This window comes from Hippoglossus stenolepis, chromosome 5 (assembly GCF_022539355.2).
Source record: "Hippoglossus stenolepis isolate QCI-W04-F060 chromosome 5, HSTE1.2, whole genome shotgun sequence".
Taxonomy (NCBI): domain Eukaryota; kingdom Metazoa; phylum Chordata; class Actinopteri; order Pleuronectiformes; family Pleuronectidae; genus Hippoglossus; species Hippoglossus stenolepis.
The window spans coordinates 27,944,726-27,962,186 of record NC_061487.1 but is presented as its reverse complement, the minus strand read 5'-3'; the positions used below and the strand labels follow the sequence as shown (position 1 = coordinate 27,962,186).

At 45.8% G+C, this 17,461-nt stretch overlaps 1 protein-coding gene across 4 annotated transcripts in view; it reads right to left on the bottom strand.

Annotated features, from left to right (window-relative positions):
* Positions 1-17,461, bottom strand: part of wwp2 (WW domain containing E3 ubiquitin protein ligase 2) — a 39,302-nt gene that overhangs the window by 7,087 nt on the left and 14,754 nt on the right. For 3 of the 4 annotated variants that reach the window (XM_035156164.2, XM_035156166.2, XM_035156165.2), the window contains exons 7-14: positions 16,425-16,588; positions 15,877-16,099; positions 15,626-15,715; positions 11,377-11,551; positions 4,740-4,797; positions 3,173-3,254; positions 1,635-1,763; positions 441-519 (exon numbers count right to left, since the gene is read on the bottom strand). In XM_035156164.2, coding sequence (XP_035012055.1) covers positions 441-519; positions 1,635-1,763; positions 3,173-3,254; positions 4,740-4,797; positions 11,377-11,551; positions 15,626-15,715; positions 15,877-16,099; positions 16,425-16,588 — 1,000 coding nt within the window. The remainder of the gene's footprint in view (positions 1-440; positions 520-1,634; positions 1,764-3,172; positions 3,255-4,739; positions 4,798-11,376; positions 11,552-15,625; positions 15,716-15,876; positions 16,100-16,424; positions 16,589-17,461) is intronic. The other variant, XM_035156167.2, reaches the window with a different exon arrangement.

Genomic DNA, 17,461 nt, shown 5'->3' with positions numbered 1-17,461 from the left:
AAGTTGTTTACGTGGATGACTTCTTCATGACGTCACAGATGATATTCCGGGGAATAACTTTCTGATCGATATCAGCTTTAGATTGTTTCTCTATTATTTGAGGAGATATCTTGAAAAAGGTGATTCTCAGAACATAAGACTGATCAAAGGCTGGTGAAAGGGTTGTTGAGTTAAAGGAAAAATAAAACAACAATTAATTTACTTCAACTAAACTGAGTCAAGTGAAAACCTGAACAGACCGAGCTGCATCTGCGTGTCTGGATTTCACCACAAGGATAAACTCGGATGAACAGACTCAAATTCTGGTGAGACACACACACATCAGGGTGAGGGTGTTAATGTGTGTGTGTGTGTGTGTGTGTGTGTGTGTGTGTGTGTGTGTGTGCGTGTATGCACAGGGAAAGATCTACTGTGGCTTCAGACTCCACTTCAACACTTACATGGCACAGGAAACGGAACTGATGGTATTTCCACCTGAAGCTGCGGTCGTAGGCGCCGGGTGAACCGCCCTGCCGAGATCTACACACACAAACACACACACACACACACAGACACACACACACACACACACACACACACACACAAGAGAGAGAAAAGCAAAATCAATGGGTAATCCCGGTTTAATAAATTGATCATTAACATAAAACCAACTGAAGCCTCAGTGTCGTCACTGATCAGCTGATGAACTGAAACATGATTGGTTCGGTCAGGAAGCTGTGACGGTTCCTGCACCTTGGAAAAATGACTAATCTGACAGAGGTGAGGAGGGAGAGAGTGAAAGGGGAGAGAAGAAGAGGAAGAGGAGGAGGAGGAGGAGGAAGAGGAGGAGGAGGAAGAGGAGGCGGTCTCTAATGTGTTGGGTTTGAGCTGCCAGGCACATCTTGGTTTGGGTTAGGAAATGGAGACCGCAACGGCAGAGTGCTAGCTGCGGACACACACACGCACTCGCACACGCGCACACGCACACACACACTTAAGTGCAAAAACAGTGAAGACTCTTTCAGGAGTTCTCCATAACCACCAGCCTAAAAATACATTCTAGTATCAGCATGAAAAGCAGCAGGCAGATGCACACGCACACACACACGCACAGTCATTCAGTGTACAGCAGTGTGCAAATACACACTTTCATGCTGAACACACACACACACACACGCACACGCACACGCAGTCTGCAGCGGATCTGTTGCCACATATCTGCACATTCTCCAGACTTTGTGGGGAGATTTGAAACTTTGAGGTATGGCAGACATCCACAGACTGAGGGGAAGTGTGTGTGTGTGTGTGTGTGTGTGTGTGTGTGTGTGTGTGTGTGTGTGTGTGTGTGTGTGTTAGCATGAACATGTTGCTGTGATAAATATGCCTCTTTGATTATTGTTAAATATCTGCAGCATTGAAGCTGAAACACTTAAAATCAGAAAATGGACAGAACATGGTCTCAATAAAGAAACTGAAAAAATTCAAAGGCTGAAGGTTGAATGAGGAAACTGTTTAACAAAGTGAAGTGAATGTTCATCGGGCTTGTGGCCAATTCACTGAGCAATTAGAAAATATAAAGATTAGGTTTATGTTTCTGATAATTTCCTGAGAATTTAAGAAGAAGGTTTTGGAGGAAGGGCTGAGAGAATATTTACCCTGACTCAAACCCGGGTCGGGGATCTTTAAAGGTGGTGCTGAGCAAGTTGTGGTCCACAAAATATCGGACTCCCTCGGCGGTGTACTTCATCTCCCAGCCCGGGGGCAGGGGGTGCTCCTTGATCATCCTGAAACAGGGAGAGGGCAGTGAGCACGGCCCCAGCCGAGGGGGCCCCGTCCTGGGAATTAAAGTAACACACGTCCCCCAACAGCCTGTGGATCTACAGAAAGCCCAGGACATCAACACTAAACCTGCGCTGGCCGTGCCTTCTCATTAGGGGCCGGAGCAGGAGGAGCACAAATAAAGCTTTATTCTGAAGAGCAGTGACTCACAGAAATATTGTTCATGTGGCCATGATATTATCAATAAGCTTGTGCCTCTTATGTATTTTCATTACAATTAAACACAGCAGGTTTTCAAAAAATTTAATAAAAACGCAGACGTCATTTCAGGTGTTTCCTGAATCCCCCAAAAATCTCCATTTGCTTTTGAATGTTTTATTTCTATACTATTTTATCCCCTGATCTTATTCTCCTCAGTCCTGAAATGTTTTAATCCTGATTCAAAAGTGTAAAGCGCTTTCTAACTGTGTTTCATTTATTATTACTTTATTAACTAAATGCTTTGTATTGTTGCTTTTACATTTTCTTGCATCTCATGTGACAATTGGTCTTTTGAGAAGCACAGAAGATTTTAAACTCTTTGTCCAATTTTTGTTTTCTTTCAATGTTTCCAGAAAGGACATCGTTAGCATGTGGCTAAAGGCTCAATGGAGGATAACATCGAACGTATTGATAATTAAATGCTTCACGCTGGCACCAAAATTTCATTTATAGCCAGTCAGAAGTTTAACAGAGTCTTAAAGAATAATGGAAACTCCTTCAGAACATCAGGAGGTGATGAAGAACCTCCTCGTGTTCTTCGCTCTGTGAAGCGACTGTGATGTTAACAGATGAGGAGTAAACTGGAGCTGGCGACCTCATGTTTAAAACAAAACCCTGAAGTGTGTGTGATACAACAGAGAGAAAGAGTTACGGCTTCAACTGAACGGGTGAGGTGAGAGGAAAAGAAGCTCAGGAAATATAAAAGTCAAAGAAATAAGAGGGAATGTCAGAAAAATGACTGTTTGGAGAGAAATGAGACGACGCACAACTACGACGTGCACACATGCGGAAGTTAAAGCTGATTTCCCTTAGTCACGTTTTGTTTTCAAGCTCTGACATAATTTCTTTATTTCCCTGGACTGCGTCACAGAATCTGCCTTTATTTCTTACTTTGGGAAAGTGACGCTTTAAATCCCACAATGCACCTGGTTTCCTGATGAGCAGGAAAAATCATCTGATTATGTCGTCACGTATGGGATTCTGCAGGTCTGTTGTCATAGTAACCATGTATGGTGATTATGTCCTCTTGTGCATGAGCAAACACTCAAAGCAATGCACCATCTCACAAGCAGGCTCATGCACGCACACACACACACACGCACACACGCACACACACTCACACGTTAACACGCCTGCTAGCTCAGTGACTCACCCTTGGGTCCGCGGATCGTCCCACTGCGTCGTCCGAGTGTTGTGGTTGACAAAGTAAATTCGGCCATTATCCTGACGCTTCTCTGCAAACACAAAGGGAAACGACAAAAAGAACGTTTTAATGGCGAAGTGAGAGGATTCTTCTAAAAACTCCACGACAAACAGAGAGCGCTGTAAGAGGTCACCTGAGTGTGGAGGAGAGAAAATCACACCAGCGTGACAGAAAACCAGCGAGTCTGTGTGATATTTCACTGCAGCTTGATCCAAATACCTCCCCGGGGTAAAGCTAAGTGTGTGTGTGTCTGTGTGTGTCTGTGTGTGTGTGTGTGTGTGTGTGTGTGGGCGAAGGAAACAAACAAATGTGGAACAGAAATGAGAACAGGGAGTCAAGATTTCATTTTCGAAAAAAGCAACAAATAGTTGAAAGTGAGTTGGAACCAGAAATAAATTGTATAAAAATGTGTTTTAAGCGTGTGTGTGTGTGTGTGCGCACTTTAGGCCCGTGGTCGAGAGAGAGAGAGAGAGAGAGAGAGAGAGAAGCTGGTGCCCCCGTCCTCCTCCCTCTGTCGCTCTGACATCTTTTTCTCATTAACAGGAGTGTGTGGAGGGCCCAGAAACAGTAGTGCTCACATTGCAGCTCTTACTTTCTTTCTCTCCACCCCCACTTTACTACCCAGTCGAACCCACCCCCGGTTTCTTTAATTTGCCACCGTCTCTTTTTCTTCTCCTCCATCTTTCCCTCTTTTCTCCCATCTCTCTCTTCTTGAATCTGAGCCCGAGCAACAACAAAAAAGAGAGAGAAAGAAAGAAAAGCGAGGGAAGCAACCGCAGATGAAGAAATGAGAAGGAGCGCCAGAGAAGCAGATCCCAGCCAGTGATATAATTGAGGTTTTTCGTCTTGAGGAACCGCAACATGTTGAAAAGGCATCACGGGCCGAGAGCGAGGGTTTTCAGAGAGAACACGGCTGAGTGATGGAGTTTGTGAAAAGTCGCCGCCAGACGCATTCGTTTATGAATGAATGTGTGTGACACGATTCTGAGTGGATCCTCTTACATTACTCATTTGGGAAGATGTTGAATGATGAAACGTCCCATCAATAACGTGGCCTCTGTAATTTGTGGACTTTAGAGTAAAGGGAGCTCATACAGTGATGGATTGGTACAAACCCAGTGATATTTTATCCAGATTTTCTACAACAGAATGATACTCAAGACATAAATCAATCAATTAGCAGCCGATCTGCTGACTGAGGAACAGTCCCCAGTAAATAACAAAAAACCACAGGAGCAGCATTGTTTTTAATTTTGGGATTAAGGCTTAATATCGTCCTAAAAATGTGCACAAACAACCTCAGTCTGTCACAGCAGGAATCAAAAACACATTTTCACTCTAACTGAGCACAAAGATCAAGAACCCATTGTTCATACATTAGCTCGGACCGAAGAATCCTGCCGTGACTGAGCAGCATGAATTCACCTCCAGCAGGTACGGAGGGTTTCAGACGGACGGAGGACAAACCTCGGTACCATCGCTCACTGTACACGATACGATGTTCGGCAAAACTCACCCCATCCAGGAGGCAGCCCGCCCAGAGGGTCATTCTCCACCGGAGCACCCTGCGGCTGCTGGAGAAACAGAGGGAGACAAAGCAGATCCGGTTAAGACACCTTTCCGTCTCTCTGCTCAGCTGTTCATCCTCGTCATCGATGTGCGGAGACGAGGAGAGGAAGGAAAAGTTTGGGAACAAAAAAAAGCAGCACCCCACAAAAAAGTGTAGAAAGGAGTGAAAAACGTTGAAGTTGCAGATGAGAGGGAAAAAAGTTAAACTCACTCAGTTGATGTTTCCCAAGTTCTGGAGATCAACACTGAGCCTCTGATGCTGTCTCGCTAACGCACAAAATCAGGACGATACCTGAGGGTGAGTCAGGCGGGGTGAAGCGAGAGTGTGTGTGTGTGTGTGCGTAAGTGTCAAGGGCAGCCAGGGTGGGGGGGTGGCTCCTCTCTGCTGCAGCAGTAAGGGGCAACTGAGGGATCTGGCTGTGCAGCAGCTCGTATGCCTTCCAAAAACTACACGCTCGGTAGGAGGATAAAACAACAACGCTGTTCCAATGAGCTCACTGGCTGGATGCAAGCCCCACCCCCCCAAACCCCTCGTCTTCCCGCTCACCTCCTCAAATACACCGCACCTCCTCCCCAACTCCTCGACCCTGGCACCCCTCCCAACCCAACCCCGAGGTCCTCCTCTCTTCGCTCGCTCTCTTCTAGAGCGGCTGTGAAAGTAGGCAGGGAAGTGCGATGTCTGAGGGAACTGAGGGAACATTCATGCTTGTTCCAGACTGGACAGCGACCCGCCCCACCCGCCCCCTCATCCGCCGCCCCAACCCACCTCGGGCCTGACAAAAGGCACCTTTATTCACCCTGGGTCTGGAAACCACTGTAGGGTTTACTCAGCCTGCAGTCATATACACACACACACACACCGAGTGTGTGTCAGTGTGGAAAGTTTGTCTGTGGCAAACAGTCAGTCAGTGTGTACCTCCTTATGTTGGAACACACACACACACACACACACACACACACACACACACACACACACACACACACACACACACACACACACACACACACACACACACACGGTGAAAAGTAGCTGAAAAGACGTTGTCAGGAATTAGAGGCTGCAAAATAAATGTTTATAAAACAGTTGGTTTCTGTGTCACAAACAACTTGAGCATCATTAGCTGTGCCGCAGAGCACCTCTAAAGATAACACGTCACCATGGTAACCGGTAGTGTTCAGGTGGGGCTGCAGCTACAGGTAAATAAATTTTTAAAAAAGCCAAAACAAACCACAAAAAAAAACGAATGTTGTTACAATGAGGTAATAAAAAAAAATACACTTTTCCAAATGAAAGCTGGTCGACACTCAAAGGGTTTTTATTATTTCCTGGGAATTATCGACTGGATTTCAACGTCACTGGACGCAGAGTTTCCCAAAAAGAAAAGTGCGGGTGCCCATTTAAAGCGTCTCTGTCATGGAAACTGTGAGGGAGCCGGGTGGAAAGGACTGGATCCGCTAGAGGAGGCAGAGCGGGCACATAACAGGGTTAAAGGGTGTGTGTGTGTGTGTGTGTGTGTGTGTGTGTTTGTGTTACTGTGTGTCGCTCCCATCGACAGCCAATCTTTGCCCCCGCACCCCACCCTTTTGGGTTTTCTGTGACTAAAAAAGGTAAAAGGAGAATATAATGATATAAAGACATGATGACTTCATCCTGGCTCTGACCATTCAGCTCCTCGGCAGCTTCCAGACAGAGCGAGGCCAGAGGGAGAGAGAGAGAGAGAGAGAGAGAGAGAGAGAGAGAGAGAGAGTGAGAGAAAACAAGGGAGGGAGAGGAAGAGAGGGAAAAGCAGCGTGTTGGCAGAAGCGTGTGAAATAAAGGTTGGGTGTTATGGATCTGGGAGGAATACACCGCTTAGACCCGTTTCTAGAGCAGGCACCTTGGGGGAAAATGGCGATTCCATTGCGTCTCCAGATGTCACGGAAAATAAACGACTATATTTAGACAACTGTAAACTTTTAGCTTTTCTGTCATAAAAGACGACTCGACACTCGAGCAGCAAGCAGAAGATGCACAAGGAGAGAAAGTGAAAAACAGGAGTGGAGGACGAGTGGAGGTCACCGAGTTCGAGTCATTCTGAGAGAATCTGTTTGAATGCATTTCAAACGTATTCAAACATTTATATTCAGTATCAAAATGATTGATTGATAGTCGTCTGTATATCCACGAGTAAATTACAAACAGGAGAGAATATATCTAAAATATGTGCAGAAGAAAATCCTCTGCTCACACAATCCGACAGATTCACTAAATCCTTCACCTTATATTTTAGACATAAATTGTGACTTTTTATTTCCATTCCCCATAAAATAAAGTTAAGAAAACATCAGCGCAGTTTACATAACTTATGTTCATTGTCCATTCATGAAAATAAAACCACTTAGGAAAGCGCTTTATGAAAATACGAGCAGTCACGGGCTGTGTGTAAACTCCAGTGAACGTGTTGATGTGAGTTTTCTGTTCAAGTGATGAAACACAGGACTGATTCAGGTGCTGATGTTAAGGCTCCTTGTTCCAGTGAGAATGGAAAGAAAGTCGGGGGGGGGGTGTAAATTGGAGTTGTTAAAAAAAAAACGATCTCCGTCCATCATACATGAAAACTCATATACACTTGTCATGTGGTGTAAACAGCAAGTAGATTCTCTAGTTGTTTGCTTGAGTCGTGTTCAGAGCAACAGGAAGTGACGTATTAACTCCACTGCGGGGATCAGGGGATCATGTTTACAGGACCCCTGCGCCGGCGTCAACTCTATAATCATTTCAGGAGAGTGTCCGGAGTTCAGTGCACGTCAGGATCCCGCTTCAGTTAAAGAAATTACTAAAGCAAGGAACGGCGATGGTGGAAGGTCAGAGCAGGGAATCCTTTTCTTGGAGCGACGACGAGGTTGAACCGTTACTGACAATAAAAGTTTCTTGCTGCACTAACCGCTGGACGTGAAGTGTAACACCGTTTGTTTTGGTTTCCAAATGTCTCCATTTCTGTTCATCCAGACTAAAAACACAACCGAGTTTTCTAACTAACACAAAACCAGCAGCGTCTCCAGAGGTTGAAAACTCAGAGTTGCGTGGAGTTCAGTCGTCAACGTATCGAAAGTGAAGCGGGTGTGGTCAGAAGGAAGATTAACGGAGGTGGAGGAAGAGGAGTGTTAAAAACTTGCAAAAGTGGCAGAAGTTTCTAGAAATACAAAGAAAGACATTTTAATGCGTTGCACAAAAGAGTGGTGATTGTGTAGAGACGAAAGAATGGTGCGGTCAGAGGTGAGGGAGGGGAGAGGAGGACTGGTGGAGGTGGAAGGAGGCGGGAGAAGGGTGAGGGATGGAGGGAGGGTGAGGGGCAGCTGCGGAAACAGCAGTTAATGACTCAGAGGCCGTTCTCTCTCTCTGGGGTCCCTGCAACTACTCTGAACACACACACACACACACACACACACACACACACACACACACACACACACACACACACACACACACACACACACACACACACACACACACACACACACACACACACACACACACACACACACACACACACACACACGACCAGCTAAAGGTGTGCATGTGCTCCAGTTAAGGTCAAACAAGAAGTGCACTGTGGGTAGAGGTTAGAGTTACATGAACTGGTCATGGTTAAGGTTTTAGTTAGGCTGGACCCTTGACCCTCTTCGGTTGTCATGTGCTACAGAAAAGAAATGTGGCACCTGAACGCAACATTACAGCCCAGCAGAAAACACACACAACACAACACAACACCACAACACAACACACACACATCTCTCTAAAGGAAACAGATTTTTTAATGGCAGGACACGATGAGAAATCCTGGTTATGTTGTAATCATCATTGGGACGCTACGTCCAGATGCAGCGAGTGTTTGTGGGACAGCAGAACAAGTTGCTGTGTTCACAGTTAAACTAAAAGCTGTGTGTCCTTGTTCACACACACTGGGGCCAGAAATAGTCACTGCTATCAGCGGCGTGGGCATTCCAAGACAGAGCAGAGCACTATCAGCTCGCAGGGCAGACCTGCCTGTTGGCTTTTCTCACACACACACTGAGGGAGGAAGAGGAGGAGGAAGAGGAGGAGGTTCCAGCTCAGGCTGAACCTGAACATTGCCGTGGGGAAGGTGTTGCCTTGAGTGACACGAAAGCCTGAATTAAACCTGGCGCTGCTGATGGAAGTGATTTTACATGACGTCACCTGAGTGTAAGTGAGACTCAGTCGTGTTCTTTCAAGGCTCTAAATCTCTTCACAGCAAATACGTCGTGCGATAGTCAGAATCACCACTTGGTGCTTGTTTGCTTTGTTGCAGGACAAATGATCAAAATGTCTGTTTCTGAGTTACGGTGTTAAATTATGTCCAGAGACATAAAAAGCTTCAATGATTCCATTCGTACACTTAGTACAGACATATTCATCCCAAGGTAGAAGTGTTCAGACGCCTGTCAGACAGGAAGGAGCAGAAGGATCAGTGAGACGTCAGCAGTGAAGCGTGTTGTGTCTGAAGAGGAAGTTGAACCTGAAGGCAAAGCGTTGGATTTCCGAGTCATTCTACATTCCTTCCCTCACCTATGGTCATGATGTCTGGGTCGTGACTTAAAGGATGAGATCATGGATACAACTGACCACAATGAGGCTATCTGGGCTCTAAGAGACAGGGTGTCCACGGCAGGCGTCCACCTGTCCTGCTGGGAGGAGACCCCCAGGGTAGACCCAGAACTCTCTGGAGGGATTCAAGGGAGGGAACTTCTTGATTAACCTGCTGCCACGACCTGAGACCAGAGGAGCCGAGGAAACTGGACGGATGGACAGATTGAGTTTGGTACTTTAAAAGTAATGAGTAGGTGGAGTTTCTCTGCTGAATGGAAGCATTGCCAGATCTTCAGTTACAGTAATAACATTGGTATTTCAATAAATAAAGCAAACGTAGTAATCACATTACCACTGACTGAATGTAACACCTGCCAAGAGCTACTGTAAATGCCAGAGGACAATAAATCTGTGAGAGTTACCGACCTCAACAACCCTGTTAACGTTTTATTTTAACTCGTTTTGATGGATTTCACAAAGGAGTTTTGTTTCTCTGCTGCTTGAAGGTTTAACTGCCCACATGTTAGGCACAGGTCAGTACTCAAAGTTATATAACTTACACAGAGGGCGTGCAGAGAGGCAGACAGAGATACTGCACGGTTAGACCTCACCTGCAATAAAACAAGCGCCCCTACTTTCTCCCTCAACCAATGGCAATGCGGCGTTACACCACATGACGTAGAGTAGCACACTGCAGTGGAAGACGGTGAGTGACAGAAAAGTTTGTGTTGAGATATGAAAGAAGGACGGAGTGAAATCACAGTTGATAAATCAGACACAACGACAGAAACACACAAACACACAAACAGCCACAGTGAGAAACACATAGAAACGATACTGGAGAAGAACATTCACATAAAGTGCATACAAAGTGACACAGTGGTAGCCAGGGTGCAGGGTGGGGTGTTTCTAAAGGAGCCTGTAAGAGTTTTAAAGCTGGTTTTACTAATGGCTCATTGAGAAGCTCTGTTGTTTACTGTCTGGCTGCTGTCTGACCTTGGCTGCTTCACTGAGGACGATCGTGTGTTGGAGAGAAAAACTCTACAAACACAGTTTCAAATAACATCTTTTACCCACAGCCGCCGTCCTCCGACTGTCCGACAGCGAGGGAACTGTGATGCGTTCAGCGCTGGACTCACTCACAACGTGTGGGGAGTGTTTTCAGGTCTGTGGTGCGTTTGTGGCGATGACGTGCAAATGTAAACAAAGTAAATAGGTGTGTTTTCAGAGTAATTGATGTGAGCGGAAACAGAGAAGCTTTGCCCGGCGGTGATGTGCGACACTGCAAGAAGTGAGAGAACTAGAACATACACAGCTCAAGACAAAAGGTTTGATGTGTGTTTTTACACGTGCTGCTCTAAAACTGAAAGAGTGTCTTTCCTGGGTTTGCTTTAATCCTCTGCTGCACAGGATCTGTTTAATGTTCATGGTTGGTTACTACACAACAGCTGTAGGGAAAGACGACCAGGTCAGCATTCACCACAAATAGTTATGAATGGTCACTGCTGGTATTGGAGGCTGATGCCATTTGTTTTCCTCTTTGTCACGTGACAAATCAGAGAAGAATCCGTCATGACTGAAGGAAGCAAAGTTGCGGATGTGCGACCAAGCCCAGCTGCGAGGAGGCGAATAAAACATTTGCTTCCTGTGGCGAGACAAATCACAGCAAGGCTTCACGTGGAGTTCTTCACGTTTGTGTGACCGTGACCTTTGACCGCTCCCTTGCTCACACAGAGTGGAAGTGAACGGGAGCAACCGACCACTCGCTCGCTGTGGATCTTACTCGGGGTCTGGCAGTCGAACTTCCAGAAAATGTCTGAAGCATGCGACTCGGACATTTGTATTCTGAGCTGTTGCCCGCTCGTCACTGTAGATTTTGATACGCTTAATTTCGCGAATGAGCAAACGTTGTGTTGATAAGTTGATACCAGAATAATATTTCTGGGGGAGAATCGTTATCTCATGTATATCAACGTACTGTGAGGCCCTGGATTACCTGGTAGAGGAAACGCTGGCTGAACTGGTGCATGGCGCCCTGCAGCTGGCTGCGCTGGCTCTGCCACTGCTGGTAGTTGCGCACCGACTCGGCCGTGGGCCTCTGCCATGTGGTGGTTCTGGTGTTGTGGTCCACGTAGTAGAATCGGCCCTGCTGGTCCACTCGCTTCTCCCAACTGGAGGAGGGGGATAAAGGGAAAGAGGCGGTGGCTTTCAACAACATCTTTATTAAGCACATCCCGAGTGGGTGGTTGTGCTAAAAAGCAACTGCAGCTGATTTATAGCAACGAGGAAAAAGAAACAAAGACAAGAAAAAGAAAGAAAACAGTGAGAGGAGGGAAACAGAGAGTGGGAAGAAGGGAGAGAGAAGGGAGGGGAGATGTGAAGACATGGGGGGGGCAGTACAGAGAGGGGGAGCAGGAAACAAGAGGAAGGAAACAAGAGATGATGCTGCTAAGATGGTTAAAGCAAACAATTCCTGATAAAAACCCAAGTTACACATTTAACACATAAATATAATCAATCTAGATTTTATTCTTTCTAAAAAGTAAAACAAAAAGATGAGCACAGAGTTGTGTGTGTGTGATCTGCACTGATACACAACAAGGAATCAGCTTTTCTGTGTTATCGTCCCTTCAGGTTGAAATCTGTCTTCCTGTTGGAAAGCGGCTCTCGATGATGCAACATTTAAAAAACACACTATTCCCATTTAATACATTAAAACTAAAGTAACAAGCTTGTTTTGAAAATGTAAGAAGTAAAAAGTTCAGATATTTGTGTTAAAATGTAAAGTAAAATACTCAAATAAAGTACAGATACCTAAAAAATCTACTTAAGTGAAGTAACTAAGTATTTGTTCTCAGTTACTTTCCACCTCTGGTTGTCACTGGTTTGACCTCAGGCGTCGTCACAGGGTTTGTTCACTTTAAGATGAAGGAAAACAATAAAAGACGGCAGGTTTTTAGTGAGAGTAACCGTGTTCTGCAGTGTGTGTGTTTTCTACTGTTCCCCCGAGACACCGGGTCTGGACCTGGACTTAGATACAGAGGGTCCACTGACACAGTTAAACACACACACACACACACAAAGACACACAAAGAGGTCACACATTCAGCAGAGGTCCACACAAAAAGATCAGTTCCCTGGACTCGATGATGTTCTGCTGCTATTCTCATGTGTCTGACTTCAGCGCTGCAGAATTTGGACGAGAAAACAGCATCGACTTCCGGAGGCAAACAGGCACAGGCACACACACACACACACACACACACACACACACACACACATATATCCAGAAACTACAGCTAACTAGAAAAGCTGATGTAGGGATATGAATCATAAGGGTGCTTGTTGTGTTCTGAAGTGAAAACCTCTTTTCTCTTGCAGTCAGAAGTCAGACTCTGATTCGGGGAACAACCCCAGGAGGTGGTCGGTCTCAGTATCTTGCTCAGGGACACTACAGCAGAGCAGATGATTGCAAACACAGGGAGTTATTTGGTTGAGGGATCGTCTCTCTGACCACTCTGCTTCTGAGCTTCCTTTAAAAGGCAGGAAAAACACTGCTCCCTCTCTGATATTAGTACTAGCTAGTTATTTACTGGAGCCAGGGAAAATCCCAGAGGCCACAGCGGCCTGCCGGAGAGCCTCTACTTAGTTCTGCTATCTGACTTAAACTCTTTGTACCGGTCGTGTCATTAACTATCTCCTCCACGTTTTTCTCAGAACTCGAACTCTGCAGTCTCCTCACATGAACTGTCAGGATTAAGAATGTACAGTTAATCCTCACTTTTCTTTTGACAGTCTTTTTACTCTTCGTGTCGGCCGTCAGCATTTACACAGCGCCTTCCGACAAATCAGACTACAAGTCCCATTCACACACATCCACACAGCACCTCTAGGACCCGAGGAGCTGGGGATCAAACCACCGACCTCCTGAGTAGAGGACGACCTGCTCGGAGCCAAAGTACTTGCAGAGCGAAGCCTATTTCCTAATGCAACAGTCGACTACATCACTATGACTGAGTCTCGGCCTCTTCTCAATCCAGCTCCGTTGTTTCTTCCTCACCAGTGGCAGGAGGCGGGGTCTAATGATGCCTGCCTGCTCTGATTGGATCAGTTCCCCCCTCGTTATTGATTCATTTCTTCAAAACAATGTGAACATGTAACGCAATGCTTTGTGAAAAAGATAATATTTGCTAATATATGTAGTGGAGTAAAAGTAAAAAGTACCTGAAAATAAAGGTTCTTAAGTACAGTAACTGAGTAAATGTACTTTGCTCGTCCCACCACTGGTCATGAAGTATCTCAGTGTCGGTATCAAACACAAACACACTCCCATGTGGAATATATCCAGTAAACACGCCGGGGTGGAGAGACGCTGTTAGGATCGACAAAGTATTGATCGGAGCTTTGATTAAGTTGTTTTCTTTTGATTGGCTCTGTGGCTTTTTACAAAAACTAAAAAAAGAACAGTTCAGTAAAATGGGAGCCATGTTTTGAAAACCAGCGCAGAATATAAACATGCAACATAACATTGTGGTTGACAGTTGACATGTGATGCTGACAAGAACGGATTCATGTAAACAGAGAATCAGCTTTAATTAAAACAGCCCTGGTTCTGTTGAACTAAAGGAAAGTGTATTATGATGTCCTGCAACTTAAAAGACCAGAGTCATAGCTTGTGTTACAAACAGTGTATATGATAAAGAAGCGCGTGTTTTCCTCCAGTCTGGCTCAGGGTGGAATCCTTTATTTCAGTTTCCAAACCCAGATTGCTTAACTGCCCCCAAACTCTAAACAGTTCCTGGTGTGTACATCTGGAGTGCTAGCCCGGCATTAGCCTGCTAATTGATCCTGTGAAGGGCCACCGGCTGCCAGCCAGCACAGTGTTGGATGGAAGTACATGTGGCTCTGAGAAAGGACTTTTGTTCTCTGGGCCCCCTCGCTCTCGTTGCTTGTACGGAAAAACTGAGGTGGGGGTTGGAGGTTGGAGAGGCGGGGGTGACCTTTTCCTAAAAACAGCCTCTCTTTCTCTCGGTCACCAAGTCGCTCACATCGAGACAAACAATAAATAAGTGTGCAAGTAAACGATGTCATAAAAGGGCTGGACTCTGGCAGGGTTACTCGTAATGATGCATCAAAACAGAGGGAGAAAAGTGCTCCCATTACAAATCACAACTTATATTATTATAAATATATAAACTGAGAACATATTACACTTTTATAATCGACTGGCGGTGAGCGTCATGATTCTGGACCCGTTTCTATCCTTAATGTGCAAATGTCCAATGGTGTAAACACTTTAACATCCAGTCACACCAGCGTTTAAACAACTTTGATGAACTCTGACGTTGGACTTGGCGTCGCTGACGAACTGTCTGAACAGCACTGACCTTTGAGGCAGTCCAAAGTGGAAGAAGCTGTTGTAGCTTATTAGCTGCGTTGCACCATCTAACTTGATTTAACCTCCTCGGTTGGATTGTCAACCGCACAAAGGAGAAACTGTTTGCAGACAGTTATGAGACAATCCTACAAATATGTCTTCAGAATAAACTGTGTGAACTTTTTCTTTTGTAAACCTTTTTTTCGTAACTACGTCATCGCGCGTGTTAGGATGTGTGAATGAACCAGGATAAACAATGTGAAGGTAAAGCTGAATTTATGAATAGATGATCTCATCAGGTTTTTACAAAACATCAGGTTTGAAAAAAATGTTTGCAAACTTGTTTGTTTCTTTGGACCCTGCTCGGGCAGAGACTTCCATTTCCATTTCCATCTAGAATCACCTCCCTGTGGTCGCTTGCCTCCACCAACCAGAGCCGTTTCAGCCTGAACGTTTTTTTCCAGAGCCAGTTGACGTCACTGTGACCTTTGACCTCTGACCACCCGAATCTAATCAGTCATTCTTTGAGCCCAAGTGACAACTGGTCAAAAACCGAAGAAATACTCTAAAGGCGGACTTGAGACATCATGTTCAAAAGACCAAGAACATGTTTGACCAGTGTCAAAGGTCAGTGACCTTGACCTTTGACAACCAAAATCAAAATCAGTTAATCCTTGAGTCTGAGTAGCACATAAACTCGGTATGTTGTGTATCCCGAGCAGGATACTGTGATTGGTTGTTGCTGCTATGACGAGGGCGGCAGAACCAAGCGTCAGACACACACACTTCATTAGTGTTAAAACAACGCATACGTGCGAGTGCTCAGTAACTTGGACACAGAAACACGTGAGAAGGTTTGTGGACGTACCCCGGTGGCAGCGGTCTCTCCCAGGTTGTGGTCTTGGTGTTGTGGTCAACGTAGTAAACTCTGCCATGAGGCAACACCCTCTGCTCCCAGCTGAACACACACCGTGACACAGAGAGAAACAATTCACGTCACAAAACAGATCTATTTTCGCTCATTTACAATCACAGAAAACCAATCATATTCTTCTGCTTTATGATTTGCTTGAATATGAATATTTGTGTCAGTGTTATACTTCATGCAGAGACTCTTACCCTGCCGGGAGTGATTCTGACGTGGGCTCCGTCGTGCTGTTGCCACCGGCCGGCTCCGTGCTGCCAGGGGTGGCGTTTGGGCCGGGCTCCGCCAGGTTGGCCGGCCCCGGGGCGTCCTGACCGGGAGGAGAGCTGCTGTCGCTGCTCGGAGCCGGTGATCGACCTGATGGAGAGGGCGGAGGAGGCGTGTGACGGGCCACGCCCACCTGACTGTTCTCTTTGTCTGAGAAAAGACGCAAAAGAAGAAACAAGGACATAAAACGATCGACTCGCTGTTACAGCGTTAACTCCAAAGACAAAACAAGCCAGGATCTAAGAAGCTGAGGTGGATTTTTCTACTATTATAATTTCTGAGCAATTTTCTAAACCACTGCATCGCCATGTGACTGAGAAACACATCCCAGCTGGCTGCTTAACACCGTTACATCCTGATGATCTTTGTGAGCGGAGACTGTTTCTGAAGCACAAATTACAATCAGCAGCTTCTTCCTCATCAGAATCAGAAACAGATCTGAGTTGGTTTAAATACGTCTGTGTGCGTCGTATACCTGATCCATTTCCTGGGCTTCCGAGACACTTGGAGGAGCGGCGGTGAGCAGACGAGCCCGGCCCGGGGATCTGCTCCTCAGTCAGATCCCCATTAGTCAGAGAGCCCCCCCTGGAGGACCCTGGGGAGCCAGTCTGCGAACCCCCCACTGAGAGTCTGTTACTCCTGCGAATGTAAAGAGAAACACAGACAGGGAGAGAATGAGATGTGGAGCAGATGAGGCGACAGAGCGAAAGAGCGAAAGAAAAGGAGAGAAAGTGGGGGAGGGAAGGTGAGAGATGAGACACAGGAGAGAGACGATAGAAATAAATGTACTGTCTTTAACCGGGATCATGTCACAGCTTTGTTTTGACCACTTAGGTTAAAACCCCGACTTTTTAAATCAATCAGTGTAATTGATCACAGCCACGTCACATTTGAAAGGAAAACCTTCATACATTTGTGGAGAAACAGAAAATGCAGATGCAGGACACAAGGGAAGAAAAGTTTTACGAGTATGAAAACGACGGAAATCACATTTTAACACCAGTGGTAGATTAAGTATATTAACGCGTTGCCAAACGCAAAATATAACTGTGCTTTTCCGACAAGAGCTTTTATACATACAAAGATAAACACGTCGACTTCCCCTCCCCAGGACTGAGGAATGCTGAGGCCGAGTTTAGACGAGCGTCGACAGAAAGACCATAATCAGGGTCGAGCTCGGTTGTTACTTCAACCACAATAAGGAGAAGCAGCGGGAGAGTGCGTGTTTACAAAGTGTTCAACCTGGTGAGTGTGTTTGTGTGTTTGTGTGCGGGCAGAGCTCCTCATCACCGGAGAACAACAGAAGCCACCTCTCATTCCTGCGGAGGTGATCCGTTCGCACACAGCTGGATGCAGATGTTGACTGCTTCTCCATGACAGTGGCGGTTTGGGCTCCGGGCTTAACTGTGTTTAATGCCCTCCTGCAACGTTTAGAGGGAAATACCATCTGACCCCATGCACCCACGCCACAAAGCTTTGAAATGCAGCCCGCTCTACTATTTATTATCCATT